The 18,335-nt window shown below is 37.9% G+C and overlaps 1 protein-coding gene across 1 annotated transcript in view; it reads left to right on the top strand.

Moving 5' to 3' along the window:
- The window catches only part of Diaph3 (diaphanous related formin 3), a 435,882-nt gene that overhangs the window by 120,289 nt on the left and 297,258 nt on the right, over positions 1–18,335 (top strand). The window contains exon 9 of the mRNA XM_051195312.1: positions 2,491–2,596. Coding sequence (XP_051051269.1) covers positions 2,491–2,596 — 106 coding nt within the window. The remainder of the gene's footprint in view (positions 1–2,490; positions 2,597–18,335) is intronic.

Below are 18,335 nucleotides of genomic sequence, written 5' to 3' on the forward strand. Positions count from 1 at the left end.
ATTTTAAATTGCTTTCTGCTTAACCCCTAATAAACACTCAAAGTAGAAGGGGAAAATATACAAATGGGTTATTTTTATTATACACACACACACACACACACACACACACACACACACACACACACGTATAAAATGAATTGAAATTGTGAGTCATTCTTGCCTCTTCTGAAAACAATTACATTGCTTTTGAAAATTGATATGTAAGACAGATGTGATGAGTGGAATAAGTTATTAAAACTTCTATATACTTGGCTGCCTTTACTAAGTTTGTACCTAATCAGCTACTCAGCATATATCCTAATGATAAGGTACATATCCCAGCACCTTAAAGAAGATTAGGATTCCAATTATAAGTAAGTCTTTTAAATGTTTTTAAAAATGGGTAAACTGAACTAGCAGAAGAACAAAGACAGTGCTCATAGTTGCCAAAGAATTGAAACAGCCAGACTATCTTTTTCAAAGCCAATGCTTGGCTCTGGTCCCAATAAGCCATTTAAAGAGGTGAGTGATAGGAAGAAGTGTTCATTGACATGTGTATAGGCTACAGTGTCCAGTGATTGGTCTCATATGTATCTTTAGGGTACTGGACATTAATTAGTTTTATGCTTAAATAGAGGAAGAACTGGTGTATTGAGCAAGAAGTGTGTGGGGGGAAAAAAAAAAAACCATGAGAGGATTCTTTTATAGGTCAAAGCTACCAAAAAGTTCTTCTTAGGAAATGAACTCTGATACGAGGAGCTATGCAGTTCTCTGCATGCAGTCTCCTTAGCCGGAATCCTTCATACACTCACATGCAAGTCAGCCTTGGGGCAATCCTGCTAGAGAAGGTGGCCTAGAGCTCACTCTGCTTTTAGTTGGCCAGTTAAATACCACTGTGAACCTGACTCTATGATATGTCCTGTGTGTCTATAGAAGTTGTTTGTGTTATCTGACCTGTGTCTCAGGCATGGAAAAGGTCAGGCATCCAGTGTTAGTACTTCCTCAAACTAGGAAGATTGTTAAAATTTTGATGAGCCCTAAAAGTTGGCATGTGTCCTATATGAATGTATATTAATGTATGGTTCTGAACTCTCCCTCCTGTGTTTATTTTACTATTCATTTTCCATTCCTTTCAGTTCCTCTTCCCTTTTATTCCCTCTGCATTCTCTTCTTTCTCGCTACTTTTTCCCCCTCTTGTTCTTCTTCCCTTTCTTTTGTTCTTCCCTTCTTTTCTCTATTTCCCCATTCTTTTTTGTTTTCTTTTCCCTTTCTCTTGTGTCTTCATCTTCATTCTCATATGCCTTCCTCCTCCTGCTCCTCCTCCATCATCATCATCTTTCAGTGATGGGAATCTGAAGTAGGGCCTCACACATGCTGTGCAAAACACTCTACCACTGAGCTCAATTCTCTGCCCTTCTGTGTTATTTTCCTTGTTTCCTGACACTGGAATGAATGTCAGAGTGACTCAAATAATATTTAGGGCTGAATATTTTCATTCACAGAGAATGAATTTACACTTTTTATTTTAAAAGGGAAAATGATCTTTTCACAAATAATATTTTATGTTTAATTTTTACTGTATTTTGTTACTATATATATAAATATACATATATACATATATATATTTTTTTGACTGTCACAGTTTCATATTTGAGGAACATTATGTGTTTTAGATATTTAGCCTTTGAAGGAAGCCATATTTTAATTCCGTGTATCTCCATTTTGGCGAAGTAGTTGTTTGACTGTAAACACGTTGTTCAATCCTTTTCTGCCTCATTTTCTATTTATATTGGTTTATAATATAAATATTGCATATAGTTATGTACATTAAAATCCATGGTATGTTGATTCTAGAAAATGATAATGTATGTTTTACAAAAGGTAGAAGAATGTGTTTTAAGTGCTGTTATCATGGGAGAATGACTTATTTGGGGAGATATATTTGCTTTTTCTTTACATATCACCAGCATGTTTTGAAATTGTTACATCATACTGCATACTTTTATGTACCAATAAAGCAGTAAAAATAAAAATCCAGCATGAGCCTATATTGGCAAAAATAGTTTAAATTAGTCCTGACCTTGTGATGTTTTATAGATGCTCGATGAACACTTTCCCATGGTATTGGTCAGGAATAAATCAGTCAAAATACATACTAGTGCACACAGAAAGACAGATGGTGTGCTTTCCTCAAGTGGATACCAGTGGGGGAAAGGCGCTAATGTAACAATAGGAGATTGTGAAGTTAGCTAAGGTGTTAAAAACACAGAGAGATGTGTAGAGAAAGTGAATGTGATAAATGCATGGTATATGTGCATGGAAATGTCACAGTCAATTCCACTAATTTGAACAGTTAGTGTGTACTTTAGTAATGATATGAACTCAGTAAGCTACTTCCAAATGCCACTGTTGCCTGGGCACATTTAATTATTTGCAGGATAAAGTGATTGTATGCCTTTTTTTTTTTTTTTATTTGATCCTGGCTATTAATTGACTTCATATTTCTGACAGCCTTGAAGAAGTTTTAGAAGCCTTGACATCAGCAGGAGAAGAAAAAAAAATTGACAGATTTTTTTCCATTGTTGAAGGCCTTCGGCACAATTCAGTGCAACTTCAAGTAGGTTTCAAATTTAAAAATAATCTAGTGCTGCGTGATGTCTTGTGTGTATTGTTTGAAACGTTTGTGATTGATTTTTATGTAAACATCATATAACTGTAAATACCTTTTTTTTTAATTTAATGCATTTATAGTATCCTAGTTCCTATTCTCATAACATCTTACAGAAGTCTTGGTGAATACTCATGTGTCCTTCCTTAGGTTCATTTTCCAACTCTGAACTTACAGATTTCTCTACAATCATATCATAGTAGAACTGTGATTATTTAGTAATTAATTCTATTTTAAGGCAAAATTTCAGTTATATGAATTATGGCTTGTCATTATTGTAGATCTTATAACTGAAACTTGGACTTTCTGTGAATAATAGCGAGAAGGTAATAGATCTTTCTTGAAAGTATTTGATTCCTCATAGTTGTAAGTTGTTTTACCATTTCAGTATGCAAACACAATACTAATTTAATTATTGTTCAAAAGAAGCAAGGATGTATGATCAAATTTATATATAGCCTTGATCGGCCATGAACCTGGTAACAATTCTCCTCCCTCCAATTCTGAATGCTGAGATCATAGCTGTACCACCACGCCCATCTTTAATTCTAAAGGAATATTCACATCTAATTCTTCATTCCACACTTAAACCTTGAGTAGGCCTCTAAGTTTACTTTTGGGAAATAAAAGGATTTTAAATTTCTACTGGTTAGTAGGGTGCTGAATGCCATGACACAAATGCACTTTGAATGGTATACAATACTTTTTATAAGAGAAATATTATGGATGTTTAAAAAGAGGCCTGAATACAGTATGGTTCTTGTTGATTTGTTTCTAAGTGTGAGAGAAATAGTAAAGCACAATCTGAAAACTTAAAAGCATGAAGTTAAATTTAAGATTTATGCAGGATATTTCAAGAGAAATCAGATGATATTTGAACTGTAAAACTAATGAACTTTTTCTGTAATGTCACACGTCATGCTATGAGTGACCTTGTTGGAAGGAACCCTGTTGCTGGATTTATTACTCTTAGTGATAGCAGGATTGAAGATAAAGCTAAAGGGTTCTATTGCTTGGTTCCTGCTGCTAGAACCTCAGCTCTTGTCTTGTCATGTCGTGACACTTTGTTTATGTTCTAACACAAAAAGCTTTCCTGAAGACCAGAAAAGCAAAGCAGACAACCACTAGAGAGTTCTTACTCTACCAAGGCAATCCTGTCCACAGTGCGACTGCAGACTGAATATATTGCACCCCTGTCTCAGCCTGCCTATATTCCTCTCTAATGCTGGGATTAAAGGCATATGCCAGCACTGCCCAGCTTTTATGGCTAACTAGTATGGCTTCTGGGTTTAAAGGTGTGTGCCACCACTGCCTGCCCTCTATGGCTGACTACTGTGGCTAACTTTTCGCTCTCATCTTCTGGCAAACTTTGTTAGACTTTAAACAGAATACCACCACATTGTCAAGGGTGAGTAGTTGGGGCTCACCAGCTTTCTGCAGCGGTATTACCTCACAGGCCAGGGTTGCTCTGTTTTGTTTTCATTTCTGTCTCCTTGCTTTACTCCTCCTGATTTTTTTTTTTTTTTTTTTTTTTTTTGGAGGGGGGTGGCTTTCATCTGACTCTTCTCTTCGCCTCATGTCCTGTGTCTTCCTTTTCCTTCTCATTTATTCTCTCACTCTTTCATCTCACTGTACGCTTATCTTCTGGTGCCAATTTAAATGTCTCTTTCATCTGATTCTACGTTTTCTTTTTATGTAATAATTAAGCCTTCAATGCATTTCAAATATTGCATCTATTAAAATTTGTATAGTTTTCAGGGAATATAAAAGAAGTTTTATTTACATGAAGTCTACATATCATGCAATTTACCTATGTAGTTTTTTTTTTTGTGGGGGGGAGTTGAGGTCTGGTCATTGTTATATTTTGATGTATATCTCTAACTATATTTATTTTAGATTATTTTCAGTGTTCCTAAATAAAGTCTTCCTTTAACTATAACCCTGTAGCTATTAGGCACTTCCTTCTGTCTATAATGATTTACATGTGCCAAACATTACACATATACCTGGACTTTATTTATGAGTAGATAGGTTTTTTTTTTTTTCTTTTTTCTTTTTTGCAGGTGGTGGTTGTTTTCAAGACAAGACAAGGTGTCTGTAGTTCTGTTTCTGGCTACCTTGCGACTCACTATATGACCAAGCTGGCCTCAAATCATTAAGATCTGTCTTCCACTACCTCCCAAATGCCCTTCCAAATTCTGGGATTATAGGTGTATGCCACTATGCCCACCACAGGACTAGATTCTTCAATCTGCCTAATAGTCAGGATTCTTCCATGTTGGAATGTGTATCATTATCTCCTTTAAAAACTGTTACTTAGTGTTTCTGTTGCACTGTTATGCTATATTTTTTTTATCAGTAGCTTTTTGTCAGGTATTTGTTTCCTTTTCATCTTTTGGCTATTACAAATGATGTTCCTCTTAGCCTTCTCAGAGTTGATTAATTTTTAAATTGTGACTTATTCTGTTTGTTGATAAGTAATTAGAGGTACTGTTGGGGGGGTTGCAAAAACATGGTCTTTGACAGATGTATCAATCACATGTTTGATGCAATTCTTGATTTTTGCCAAGGTACAGGTATCTGCTTATACTTAAATTGATTTTTAGGAAACTATCACACAAGGTATGCAGTAAATGTGTATTTTGTTACAATTAATAGTCTTGCTAAGTTTTTGGTGTTCTATATATACTGAAATGAGTTTCTTGACATAGCTTTGCAGGTTAGCTTTCATGAAGAAGCGAAAAGTAGTGTTACCATTATTCAAATCCAATTCTTTGTCTTTACAATATATTCATAATTTCTAGTGTAGAGATTAGAGTAGATGGCGGAAAGAACTACTCTAAATTTTTGCTTTCCCTTTTAAGTAATTTTGTGATGGGCTTTCTTTGCACACACACAGAGGGAGGGTATGTGTGGAGGGGAGTGTGGGTAGGGTGGGTGTGTGTTTCTGCTGTCTTGCCTGTTGTTGGTCTCTATGGATCACAGCACATTTGTGGAGATCAGAGAATATCTTTGAAGGTCAGTTCTCGCTCTTCACCTTGTTTTACATGGGGTTTCTTGTTGTTCACCCCTGGCTTTGAGAGGTTATAAGCCTCCAGCAAGTCTTCCTTCTCTACCTTTGAACTCAATATAGGATCACTGGGGCTACAGATATGCCATTGTGTCCATCTGTATGTGCCTTCTACACATCTGATCTCTTATTTTTATGCTTTCTCAGTAAAGGCTTTACCATTGCCCCATTTACTCATACTTCACTATCATCTGTTTTTATATATCTGTGGATCTGTCTACATATCCGTCCGTCTGTCCATCCATCCATCCATCCATTCATCCATCCGATCTTTTATGTAAGCCTGATGTCCTTGAGCTCTTGATGTACCTGAGGCTGGCTTAGAACTTGAGGAGATCTGGCTGCTTCTGCCTCTGAATGCTAGGATGAAGGGTTAAGGATGTGTGCTGTCATACCTCACAAGGATTTTACTTAATGGAGGCTTCTGGTTATTCAATGTGAGGTATAAAATACCTAACAAATGGAAAGGTTGAGAATAAAAGATATTGTCTTCTAGAAATCCAATTTACTACCCCATCCTCAAATAAAAATGGAAAGCACATTTGCTTTTGGGGGATATTACTGAGTATGTGCTTTCCAATTCCTTTAAAACTTATCAAGCATATCATAATAATATTGACAAACACTCTGGTCCCTGATGTACTTTTGAATTTTCAACAAATAAGGTATATTTTAGAATGATCTAGCTATGTTTTCCCATGAAGCTGCTGTTGTAAATGCCCACTTCATTCTGTTAGCTGTGTAATTTGCATTTATTAAAATGTACTAGTGTGGGTGGTATTAGTAAATCATCAAATTAAAAGTAATACTTTTTTTGTAACTAAATAAAGTAGAAACCAATTGTTTTCTTCTAAATTTGGAGTTAATAAAGAATAATGAGGATCTTTTATTGATAACCATATTTATGTTAATATATGTCTTAAAGCAAAATTGCTAGACATTTATTTGTATTCTGATAATATAATGATAGTTCTCTGCCTGTGATTATGATAGAATGAAGCATGTTTTTCTCCTTTTGATATATTTTGGAGAAAAACTTCAAATTGTATGCCTGAGATGATTTAAAGATCTTCCGGGCCTTAGTTTTATTGTTAGAAAATAGATTAAAAGTAAAAACATTAGATTTGAAATAAATGTACAATATTTTCTCTTTTCAAATATATCAGGGAGAGATGTTCGGCTGCAAACAGCCTAATCCATTTCAAATCATTTATGCAGAAAATGATACTGAGTGCTTTATAGAAATTCTGGAAAGCCTAGGGAGTTTATATAAGTACTGAACATGTGACAAAGGAGAAAGGCCACATCACAGCCAAGCCCCATAGAAAATCCACTTCAGATGCAGCTCACACTGTACTGAAGAATGCTTGACCAGACAAACCTGTCTGTCATAGCTCTCTAGGAAGAGGCAAAGTGCCTGTCACATTATCCTATCTTCCTTTGTGGAATTGACCCTTTCTGTTGGTCATCTCTTCCTTAGAGGAAGATGGAATCAGGGAATTAACCGTTTCTAACTGATGTCATAGTTCCTCTCTTTCTTCATTCTTTTTCCTTGTACGTGGATCTTCCTTGTAAGAAGTATGGTTTTCTGCCCGCTGCCTGGTTTTGTCCTGCCGCCGTGCCTGCCCCAATTAACGCACACCGAGACTCTGTATTTGATATTATACTATTGCCAGTTGCTACTTTCTCATCGGCTAGCTCTGTCTCAATTATTAACCCATTTCTATGTATTTCCACGTGGTCTTACCGAGAGCGGAGGAATGGCAGTTCTGTTCTCTCCAGGCTCTCCATCTTGACTCTTCCTCCCTACTTCCTATTTCCTCCTTGTCACCTAGTCCCTCCTATCTTCCTTTCCTATTGGCCAACAGTGCTTTATTTATTAACCAGTATGAGAAACATATACAGGATGACATCTCCCATCATCATTCATTAACCAGTATGAGAAACATATATACAGAATGACATCTCCCATCACTTCCTTATAGCCAAGCTGTACTCTGCTGAGACATCAGAAGTCTTGTTCTAGGTTGCAAAGTTTGTTGACACTTTTTTGTTAATCAGGGCTGATTGATTTTTAGGATTCAGTTTAGGATGCAAAGTGTGACTCTCAGATTTTTTTGTTGGATATGTGACTTTTCTTCTGTGAATATGTCTCTAGACTATGGTGACTGTATTACAATCCCCATACCAACCAGGGTGCCCTGATCCCTTCCCTGTGGTGAGAATTCTAATTTGTTTTAATAATGAAAACCCAGAGTGAGTCATAGGAGTAAATGCTAAAAGATCAGAGAGGGAAAACAGCTGGCCACTGGTTCTTACCTCTTCTGAATCCTCAGACCAAATGGGTGATCCTGTCACTGTGAATTCTCAGACTGAATGCCATATCTATGAAACCTCAGACTGAATGAAATGAGATCTTGTCTCCTTCTTCCTCACATTCCTTTCTCTGCCCAGCCATATCCCTTTCTATTGCCACCTCCCTTGTATTGGGATTAAAAGTATATAATGTCCAAGTACTGCGATTGAAGGTGTGAGCCACCACCTCTTGAATTTGTTTCATTTTAAGACTGGATCAATCTTGTGTAGCCCAAGTGTCCTTGAACTCACAGAGATCCATCTGCCTCTACCTCCCAAGTGCTAGGATTTAAGGTGTGTGCCATCACTACCTGGGCTCTGTGGCTAGTTCTGCACTCTGATCATTGGGCAAGCTTTATTTGTTAAAGCGCAAGCAAGGTGTCACCACACTTCACTCTGGCCTTGTGTCTTGGAATTTTAAGAATATAAATACACATTGTTAGCTTAGCACAGCTTCAGGGGTGCTTTTAGCATGCAAAATTCTCCTAGTTCAAAATCAGAAGGATTGATTCCCCCCTTTTGTGTGTTTTTGTGTGTGTATGTTTGCACTTGCAGGAACAGATAGGTGTATGGGTTTTTGTGTCCATGTGTATGCACATTGTGGAGTTCAGAAGCTTTGTAGAGTATTTCTGTTTTGCTCCTTGATAGAGTACCTTGGTTATAAAAACTGTATTCCTATGATTACAGGGGAGCTTTCTTAATCATTGTCACTAGGCCACAACTTAGTGGGGACTGTTGGTTGAGACAACCTCTTTGCCTACAGTCTGTCTCCCTTGAGTAAACAATTCCATGAAGAGATCACAGACCTTCCCCCCCCCCCCCCAGCATATTAGCTTAGCAATTCCCAAGCATCTATATAAGTTACAGATATTCCTATCCCTTCCCACAGACCCTTTCCAGTTGGAAAGAGCAATGCTCCTCACTGTCTGTGCTTGAACAGTCTCATTTGTTGAGATCAGATTCTGTTCTCTTTCCTGCCTTTAGTGTCTGTATTCTGTATCCAGAATCTTAAAACACTCAACTTTCTTTCTCAAGACAGAGTCTCTCACAGAACCTAGAGGTTACTAACTTTAGCTATTGTAGCTATCCAGTTTACTAAGGGATTCCTTGACTCCGCCTCCATAGAGCTGGTATTTGCAGGGTGCTGTCATGTCTTGGTTTTACTTGGGTACTGGGCACCTGACCTCCAATCTTCATGCTTGTAGGGTAATGACTTTATTCACTGAACTTAGCCCATTAAAGACTTAATAGCAGTAGGACCACCATGAGCTCTATCAGCCCCATTTGCCATCTTGTGAAACTCATACTATTATTAGGTATAGGGCTATTTGCACAGTGTGTTTGAGGAAACAAGGCCGATCTTAGGGAGTACAGTCTTATCTGCTAACCCTCGCCAGAGAGTTGAAGCTGACCATAGTGTTGTCCATGGCTGATGTGATATCGTTGGCCACTTCAGCTTAAATGAGGGCAGAGTAGTACCAACTTGGTTGTTTGTAATCTATCCCAAGGTTAATGTGAATGGGATATACACAGTGAGTCACTTTGTCTTCTGGAAAGCTTCTCAGTACAGCTAAGGCAGACAGACTTAACTCCAGAGTTTCCCAAGGACTGCTGGTGTATAGAGTTTCTGTAAATATTTCAACATCTTTCCTGATTACCTATATTGTGCCATCAAGTTAATGGTTGCTTTCCAAGTAACATTTAATTGATATTATGTGTCTGGTCTCTTGGAAACTTTCATTCTTCTTAAGATCTCTCACTTGGGGCCTTCTAATGCCTGGTTCTCTATCTTCTTGGAGCATCTGTCTGGAGACAGCTGAAGCTTCCCTTTTGCCTGTGTGAGTCACCCATCTCACAGATGGTAGACTGCTAGTTGTGGTAGGTGGTTTATGGTAGGCACCCACAGATGTGGAATGATCTTTTGCAGAAGGCTCGAAGGGGCTGGAGTTACCTTTTGCTGTTAAGACATAATTTCAGTAACATGTTGTTAGTGGTGATCAAATGGGTAGGGATAATTTTGGTGGTGATGGCAGATTGTGCTATAGGAGAGGGACACTGAGATTACAGAACTATTGTGCTCCCAATAGGGCTGTAAGTGCCACTAAAGGGCAAACTGAATCAGAGGCTTACTTGTCCTTTGACCTGGTAGAAGACATCTCTCTTGCTTTCTAAGGTGGTTTCAGATAGAATTGTCTAGAACAAAGTACACTGGTGCCTCTTCTGTGATTCCTGAAGGATTGAGAATGATTCTGGGGAGTTTCCTTGCAACAGAGAACAGACTACTGACACCCTACGGCCACTTTCTCTCTTGCTTTGCCTTCAGTTGCGATGTTTTCAGTGTCCTGTAATGTATTCATTGTATACTGAATTTAGATGGGGTGGAGTGAAACCTTCACTAATTTTGGCTCTTGTGGCACACTTCCTCTCCATTAATTACTCAGTAGAAGCAAAGCATGTTGTTCAGAAGTTTGAAATGATGGGGGAAGAAGTGTTTGGTTATTGAACAAGACTGGGACACGTGTTTCTGAGAGGAGCAGAGTTAGTGTTCCTGATGCTTTGTTTTGAATTGACAGCTTTAGTTCTTGTGCTTGCTCCCTTAAAACACTTATTTAACAACCTCTGTGTTTCTAACAATTTGACTGAGTGTACTCAGCCCTAAAACCATCTGGGTTTTTGTCTTCTTCCAAGCGGGCCAAGATCTTACAATTTCATCAGTCTTCTTGAAATACATACTGTTTTTAAGTTTACCTTCATTGGAGTAAAATGTATATAAGGTAAAATTTACTATTTAGCACAGTTGTTTAGCATATAGTTCAATGGCATTAAATACATTCATGCAGATAGTCAGCCATTGTGTCTCGAGGCTTTTCAGGTTATTCACATAACACTGATTGAGTTCTGGTTGTGGTTGTAGATGGTATTTCACCAGTCTAGGATAAAAGTTCTATAGAAACAGAAGAAGGCAAGAATTCAGCATTTGGTGTCTGGATTGTTTACTACAGCAAAGCTGCTCTGTCAGCACTTACTGAAGTCTCTGTGTGCACATGGTCTTAACACAACAGAACAATGTAGGAAAGTGTAGAACACATTCTCACCCAGAGAACCCAAGGGAAAATGAGGACTATTTTATTAGACGCTCAGAACAAGGGATCAAATTGTTATAAGTACTAATAATCAGAAATGATCTTTTTGTTGAAACTTGCTTATCAACCGTGATCGTGCTGGTCTGGATCTTTTAGAAGGGAAAGAGGTTGGATTTTCAGGAGCCAACAAGAGCTGCCTGGGAAGGCGTCTGGAAAGTGTTGGAGGCAGCTCAGAGAGAGCTGTCCATCTTAGTGAAGGTCTGCCCCGATTGAGGGAAGGGAGTGACAAAGAGCCTGTTACTAGCTACCTGGAGAGCAAGGAGGGCTAGAAAACAGCATCATGAGTTCTTGAGCTGTAGTCCCCTATGTCTTATATATCCCGAGCAGACTCTGAAGAGGCCATGACTTCTGTTCAGAAGCCACTGTGAACTCCAGAGATGGGGGCTGGGTGGCTGTTGGCCAGGTTTGTTCCCTGTGGACAGTCAGAAGCTTGTTTTTTATGGCTCCTATAAATATGATGAAATCTTTTCTGAACCTGAAATAAAGGAAATCTCTTGTCTATAGACTTTCTTCAGGTCAGTTACAGACTAAATATTCTAAAATTAGTTGGTCTTCATTTTTCTGTCTCAGAAAATTATGGAAAAAAGAGACAGGCTTATTTTAATTTTAAATATTGAGAAATTTCTTCCCTATGTAAAGAGTTAGATTCATTAAAATATTGAAAGCAAGTTAAAGCTCCATGAGTTGTCATCATTGTTCTTTGAAATGTGTCATTGGGCAATATTGAAACAAATCAGAATTCAAGTGGTGGGTTGATCCTGTTTCTTTTGTCCCTTCAGTGTCCACCCCACCCCCAAGCCCATTTTATTAAAACTCTTAAAGCCAATTTTCTGAAATGATCATATTTTTTTCTTTTTCTTTTAATAGTACTTTTTTTTTTTTTTTCAAATACATCAGGTGGTTAAAGTAGTTTTAATTTCTAACATGGTGTTATGGCATCTATAAAGGACTGCACCATACTTTTTCTTTTTGGCCACCAATCAGCTCCCAAATTATGACAGAGACTTAATCGTTTCGCATGCTTGACCTAGCTTAGGCATGTTTCTAGCTTTTCTAACTTAAATTTATTTGTTTCTCTTTATCTTTTGCCTCTAGGCTTATTACCTTTCTTCCTTCTTATATCTTACTCTCACAGCTACTTTCTGTCTGGCTGGTTAGTCTGTCTGACTTCCTGCCCTGGCTGGGTGACATCTTTGTTCTTTTCTTCCCTTTTTCTCTTGAGTCTAGATTTCTCCTCCTAGTCATTCTTTCTACATGCCAGCCTACCTAGCCCTCTCCTGCCTAGCTATTGGCCATTCTGCTTTTATTAGACCTTTGGTAGACAAAGCGAAACAGATGCAACACATCTTTACGTAAGTAAACACACATCCTTATATTGTTAAACAAATGCAGCATAAACAAAAGTAACATAACTTTACACAGTTAAAGTAATATTCTGCATTATAAACAAATATAACACACCTTTGCTTAATTAAAATTATACTCCACAACAAAGGACAAATGATGAAAGATATTAGTGTATTTTTAGACCTGTAGTTGGGAACTCTCAGAAGGATGTACTGAGAAGTTTTCCTAGCTAGTGTCTGTTTTGACTGCCACTTACATTGGGGTTTGCTTCAGTAATAATATATAAGCATGAGTCAAGTAGATTATAAAACATTACTACATGCCTTCATAGTAACAGAGTTTAACATTAAAATAGCATTTTGATATGAACTTACATTGACGTGGAGTATATCTGGAGTCAGGTAGTGTTAAAATATCTGGAACTATAGCTAGTGCTTGGAGTATCCATAACACATACCTTTCTGAATGCTATGAAGGAATATTAGATAGGTATTCTCAACCATTGCCTCAAAGGGAACTGCTGCTCTTGATAGACCCCGTTAGTGAAGCCTGCGCTTAAACATGTAGAAGGGAAGCACATATTCTCCTGCCCTTAAGAAGCTTATGCTCCATTCTTTACAGCCATCTACCATTTGATATAAAAAAATTATTACTAGCAGTTTCCAGAAAATGCATTGGGGGACATGGAAGAAATTAAGGATGTCTCAAGGGGAGCCTGAATGTCTCTAAAAAATTTCTCAAGATGGAAGTTTGTGCTCCATCTTTGTGTTCATGTAAATTCTAGCCCTTGAGTACTACAATTCATTTTTCTGCATCTATGGATACGGCATATGCATTTTTCAAGTTCTGACTTGTTCTCTTACCATATCTATCATTTATTGAGCATTCAATTGGGAGTACAAATAAGATCATAGAGCTTTAATCTGATACACATTACTGTTTCTGCATTTGTACTTTATATAGTCTGTTCAGTTTGTTTGAATTAATGTGCATACATATTATTTAAAATCTTTAAAATCCCTTTTTTTATATATTGGAGGTAACTATTTCTCTATAAGCATCATTTTCTCATCTTAACTTGACAAATGTGAAATTTGATTGTACACAGAGAGATGGATGGCTTCTGCTTTAGGGTAGGGAAGATGAATAACACTTGAAACTGTGTCTTCCAGGCCCAGATAGTGAGTATTCACAGATCCTGTTGAATTCTCTTTTGATCATTTTCCGGTACTTGTTTGCAGTCTGAAGCTCATTTTTTACAGTGTGGTCCAGCCCCAGGTTTATTTACCCAAGCATCTATGTATATGTAGAGAGAACATGCGGACTGCAAGGCGAGCTTTCTAAAATCAGCTCATGTCAATTCCCCCAGCCTAGTTCTCTCTGCTCTTGTGGCCCTTGAAAATTTGGACATTCCTTGTGTATAGCTATGTACATCACACATGTTAATTAATGTACCTTGAATTTTGTGCTTAAGCATAGGTTAAAGCAAAAGGTTAAAAGACAAAGGTAAACATAAATAAGTTGTTCCTTTTTCCTCACATTGTGTGCTAAGCAGGATGAGATACAGTGTGGAATTTTGTACCAGAAGGAGTTTAGGTGGTATGTATCTGTATTTGAAGAAACTTCCCCTCACATTCCAGGTCAGGAGTCCTCTTTGTGGAAGGAGTGGTCCAGCCCGCCCCTCCCCCCTCCCTCTAATGGTTTTCCTTTATCATTTTCCTTGTTTTGAGATTGCTTTTTTGTGGACTTCATCCTACATAGTAACTTTTTTTCTTGTCTGATTTATTGTATTTATCTGGTTATATCTTTACCTTCCGGCCCTTGAAAGCATGGTATTTCTCCCCCTATTACAAGTTTTGTGTGCCTCACTTCCTGGTGGAGTGTCCTTATGTTGCTGCTGCCCTGAAAACAATCACCTGCCTTATACTGAAAGTGGAAACGACCTCCCCGCCAAACCTTCCAGGTAGTAATTGTGTTGTTAAAGATAACTTTGTTCATGAAAGAAATACTTTTGAGAATTTTGAGAATAATCAAGTGAGCTTATCATATTTGCTTTTTGAAGCTGCAGAATTGAATCTGCAAAGTAACAATTAAAGATAAGTGTGCTTATGTAGGAATGCTAAATCAAGGTCAAAGAGCAGTGTTTCTTATGGATAAAGATGCATTGGGAGCAAAGAGGAGAATATTTTAGTCAGTGTGAATGGTACGCTGTGTGTACTGCCTGCTTATCATATATAGGAGATGGTAGGTGTTGGCATTTGAGCAGTGAGTCAGGCTGTCCTTTTGTAGAAATAGTTTGTCTTGTGCTATAGTTCCATTTTGACACAGTTCACCATGCTTTCATTCTTCTAGAACTCTGCAGTCTTCCTGATCCCATTTGTTCCACTTCTCTGGAGCCTGTTTACTTTTGGTTTCCATAACCGACAATGTAAACAATGCCTTGAAATGACATCTTTTCTCTATATTATCTAAATGATTTTATTTGAGATATGATTTTTTTATAGTATAATTGCATAGAAATCTTTCTTTTTGGAAGTATTTTCTGTAGCCACTTTCTTAATTTTACTTTTCGCATTGTTTTGATTCTGATCATAATAGATACTTCTGACTTTAGGGTTCTGAAGCTAGCTTGTGGTGATGTCCTATGATTCCAACTTGTTGGGAGTTTGGAGCAGGAGAATGGCAAGACCACAAGCTGAAGGCCTGCCAGGGCAACATAATGAGACTCTGCCTGAAAAATATCAAGCAGCCATTCATCAGTCAGTCAATCTATACGAGGAAATAAAGGAAACAAAAGCCTACAAGAAAGGTTCAGTGGCTCAGCAGTTGCCCAGAATGTTAGAATCCATAAGTTCACTTCTCAGCATTAGGGATTCAAGGTAGTAGAAATCCTGAACTTTCTTCTTAAAGTTGTGGTCTTTTCCATCAGAATACATCTCCATTTTACTCTTTGGATTGCCTAGGCCATAACCCCCCCCCCCCCCCCCTTCAGATAGGGTTTTATCCAGTAACTTGTAGTTGGTTGTTATTTTACTTTTTGGCTCTTTGGGCTCTTTTGGGGACCTGCTACCCAGCTCCCAAATAATTACATGAAGGAGTAATTCTTACTTACAAATTCCTGGCTTTAGCTTGGCTTGTTTCTGGCTAGCTTTTCATGAATTATTAACTTGTTTACCTTTCAACTCTGGGCTTTTATCTTCCTCTTTGGTAAATCTTTTCACTCTTATTCTGTGTTTTGCGGTGTAGCTGGGTGGTGGGTTCTGGACATCCTCATCTCTGTTCTGTCTTGTTCCTTCCTTTTTGCCAGATTTCTCCTCTGATTTATTCCCTCTGCCAGCCAGCCTTGCCTATTCTTTATCCTTACATACTATTGGCTGTTCTGGTCTTTATTAGACTATTATGTGTTTTAAACAGGCAAAGAATCACAGCTTCACAGAGTTAAACAAATGCAACATAAAATAATGCAACACCTCTTTGCATCATTAAACAAATGTTCCACACCAGAAACAAATGTAACACACCTTACAAACACTATTCTAAAACAGTACCTCAGGTTGGCTTCACATTTTGGCATAATTTCATAATTTCGTTAAGCCTCCAGTCTCTCAATTGCTAGCAATATAGGAGTTGTGCTGCCTATTTTTATGTCCTACCCATTTTGAGGTGGGAATCTCAATTGAGAAAATAGCCCCATAAGATCAGTCTGAACGCATGCCTGTAGGGCAGTTTTTAAATTAATATTTGATAGAGGAAGGCCCAGTCCTTTCTGGGTGGTACGATCCTTAGGTTGATGGTACAAGTTCTATAAGAGAGCAAGCTGAGCAAGTCAGTAGGCAGCACTCCTCCATGGCCTCTGCCCTAGTGCCTGCCTTTGGGTTCCTGCCTAGTTTGAGTTCTTGCTTTGTCTTCCCTCAATAGACTATGACTCCTGATATGAAAGCTAAATAAAACCTTTCTTCTCCCAAGCTGCTTTTGATGATGGTTTCTCATCCCAACAACACCTATTCTAATAAAGGAGTGAACAAATAACACCAGCAATTTTACTTGTCACATCTAAATCTAACACCCAGTACAGTGACTGGTACAGAATAGGCACTAGTTAGGCTGGAAGCATTGAAATGTGTGAACCAATAATAGTGAGAACCTGTAGTTTCATATATACAAAGACAGTCCCTTTATTACAACTGGGGCGTTTTTTAGCAGCATGGCAGTGACTTGTTTTCTCACCTTTCATGTCTAGTGGAAAGTAGTTTTGTTATGCCATTAAAACAATTTTTGCAGTCAATCAAAGTTAATGGTAATCATATTTTACCTTTTTTGAATATCAGGCAGACATATCTAGCTACATTATTTGAAGAATGCCTGTCTCTTTTTTGAATGTCTGTTATGATCCCTAGGTAAGCTAAGGCAGATATTTGATTACTAGTTTTTAATGAATTAATGACTCCTAATGTAGATGCAAGGCATAGAATGTTAAAAGCAAAGTTTATCTTATTATTTGGACAGTGTTGTTCTTCTTGCCTCTTATCTGTTACTGGTATCGTTTTTCGTTGAGCAATAGAAATAGGATGTCAATATTTCACCCTCATGTCCAAGTTCTATCAATTATTTTTTAGAATATTCCAAAAGTTTCAATCCTTTCTCCCTTTTTTTCATTTTCCTTTTCTTTCTTCCTGCTTTTTTTTTTTTCCCTATTGGTTTTTCGAGTCATGTTTTCTCTGTTTATCAGCTCTGGAATTCTAGTAGACCAGGCTCACGGATACCCACTTGCTTCTGCCTCGTGAATGCTGGAATTAAAGGCATGCCTCACCCCTGGCAAACTGTTTCAAACCCTTTCTACATTGTTTACTAATACCCTTGATAGTTTGCTAAAATGCATCTGTCTTTAGTATTAAACCTCTTATGCATAAAATCCTTTGTGATACCCTCTTTTGACTGAATCTGAATTTTGTGATGAGCTGGCAAGGACCCTTTCCCTGACCATCATCGTCTTTGCAGATTTATCTGCTTGAGTCTTTCACTTTTCTTGTTTACAAATTGTGAATGTGGTTTGAAGCATTTGACATGTAATGAAATGGCACATTTAACAGGATAATTTCTCTTTTCCCCTATTTCTCATTTAAAACAGAACTTAACTTTGATCATACTCTTCCTTCTCAAGTCCTTCCAGATCCTTTCTGTCCCCTATCTACCCTACCTTTTCTTTCTTTCTCTAAGTTTTTTTTATTATTTTATTTTTATTTTACATATTGATCCCAGTTCCTTCTCCCTCTCTTCTTCTCTCCTCCCTCCCTTCCTTGCTCCCTCTCTCTTTTCCTTTCTTCTACCCTCACATGCTCCCCCTCCCCCTCCCCCACTCCACATGTAAGTTGATCCTCTTCAGGAGGGGTCATCTAAATCTGTCAAGTCTTTTGGAGTAGGGACTAGGAATTCTCTCCTGTCTCCATGGGGGATGTGCCCACAAAATCCTGTGCACCAGGGATACATCCTGGTTCCATTGTATGATGACCCTTAGACTTCTCCGGCCTTCTAGCTGAGACACATACGTGTTCAGGGGGTCTGAGTCAGGGTTAAAACAAAAAAAGATAAAAAAGAAAAACCTCAGTATTACAACAAAACTCCCTAGAACCAAGAAAGTAAAACAACAGTCCTTCCCAAGTAAAACAACAACAAAAAAACCTATTCACTATAACCACATAAAAGCGCACACACAACCATAAATAGTGTAGAATACTTTATGTGCTGGTTTGATCACCTACTTGTGAATATGAGG

Source organism: Phodopus roborovskii, unplaced genomic scaffold (assembly GCF_943737965.1).
Source record: "Phodopus roborovskii unplaced genomic scaffold, PHOROB, whole genome shotgun sequence".
Taxonomy (NCBI): domain Eukaryota; kingdom Metazoa; phylum Chordata; class Mammalia; order Rodentia; family Cricetidae; genus Phodopus; species Phodopus roborovskii.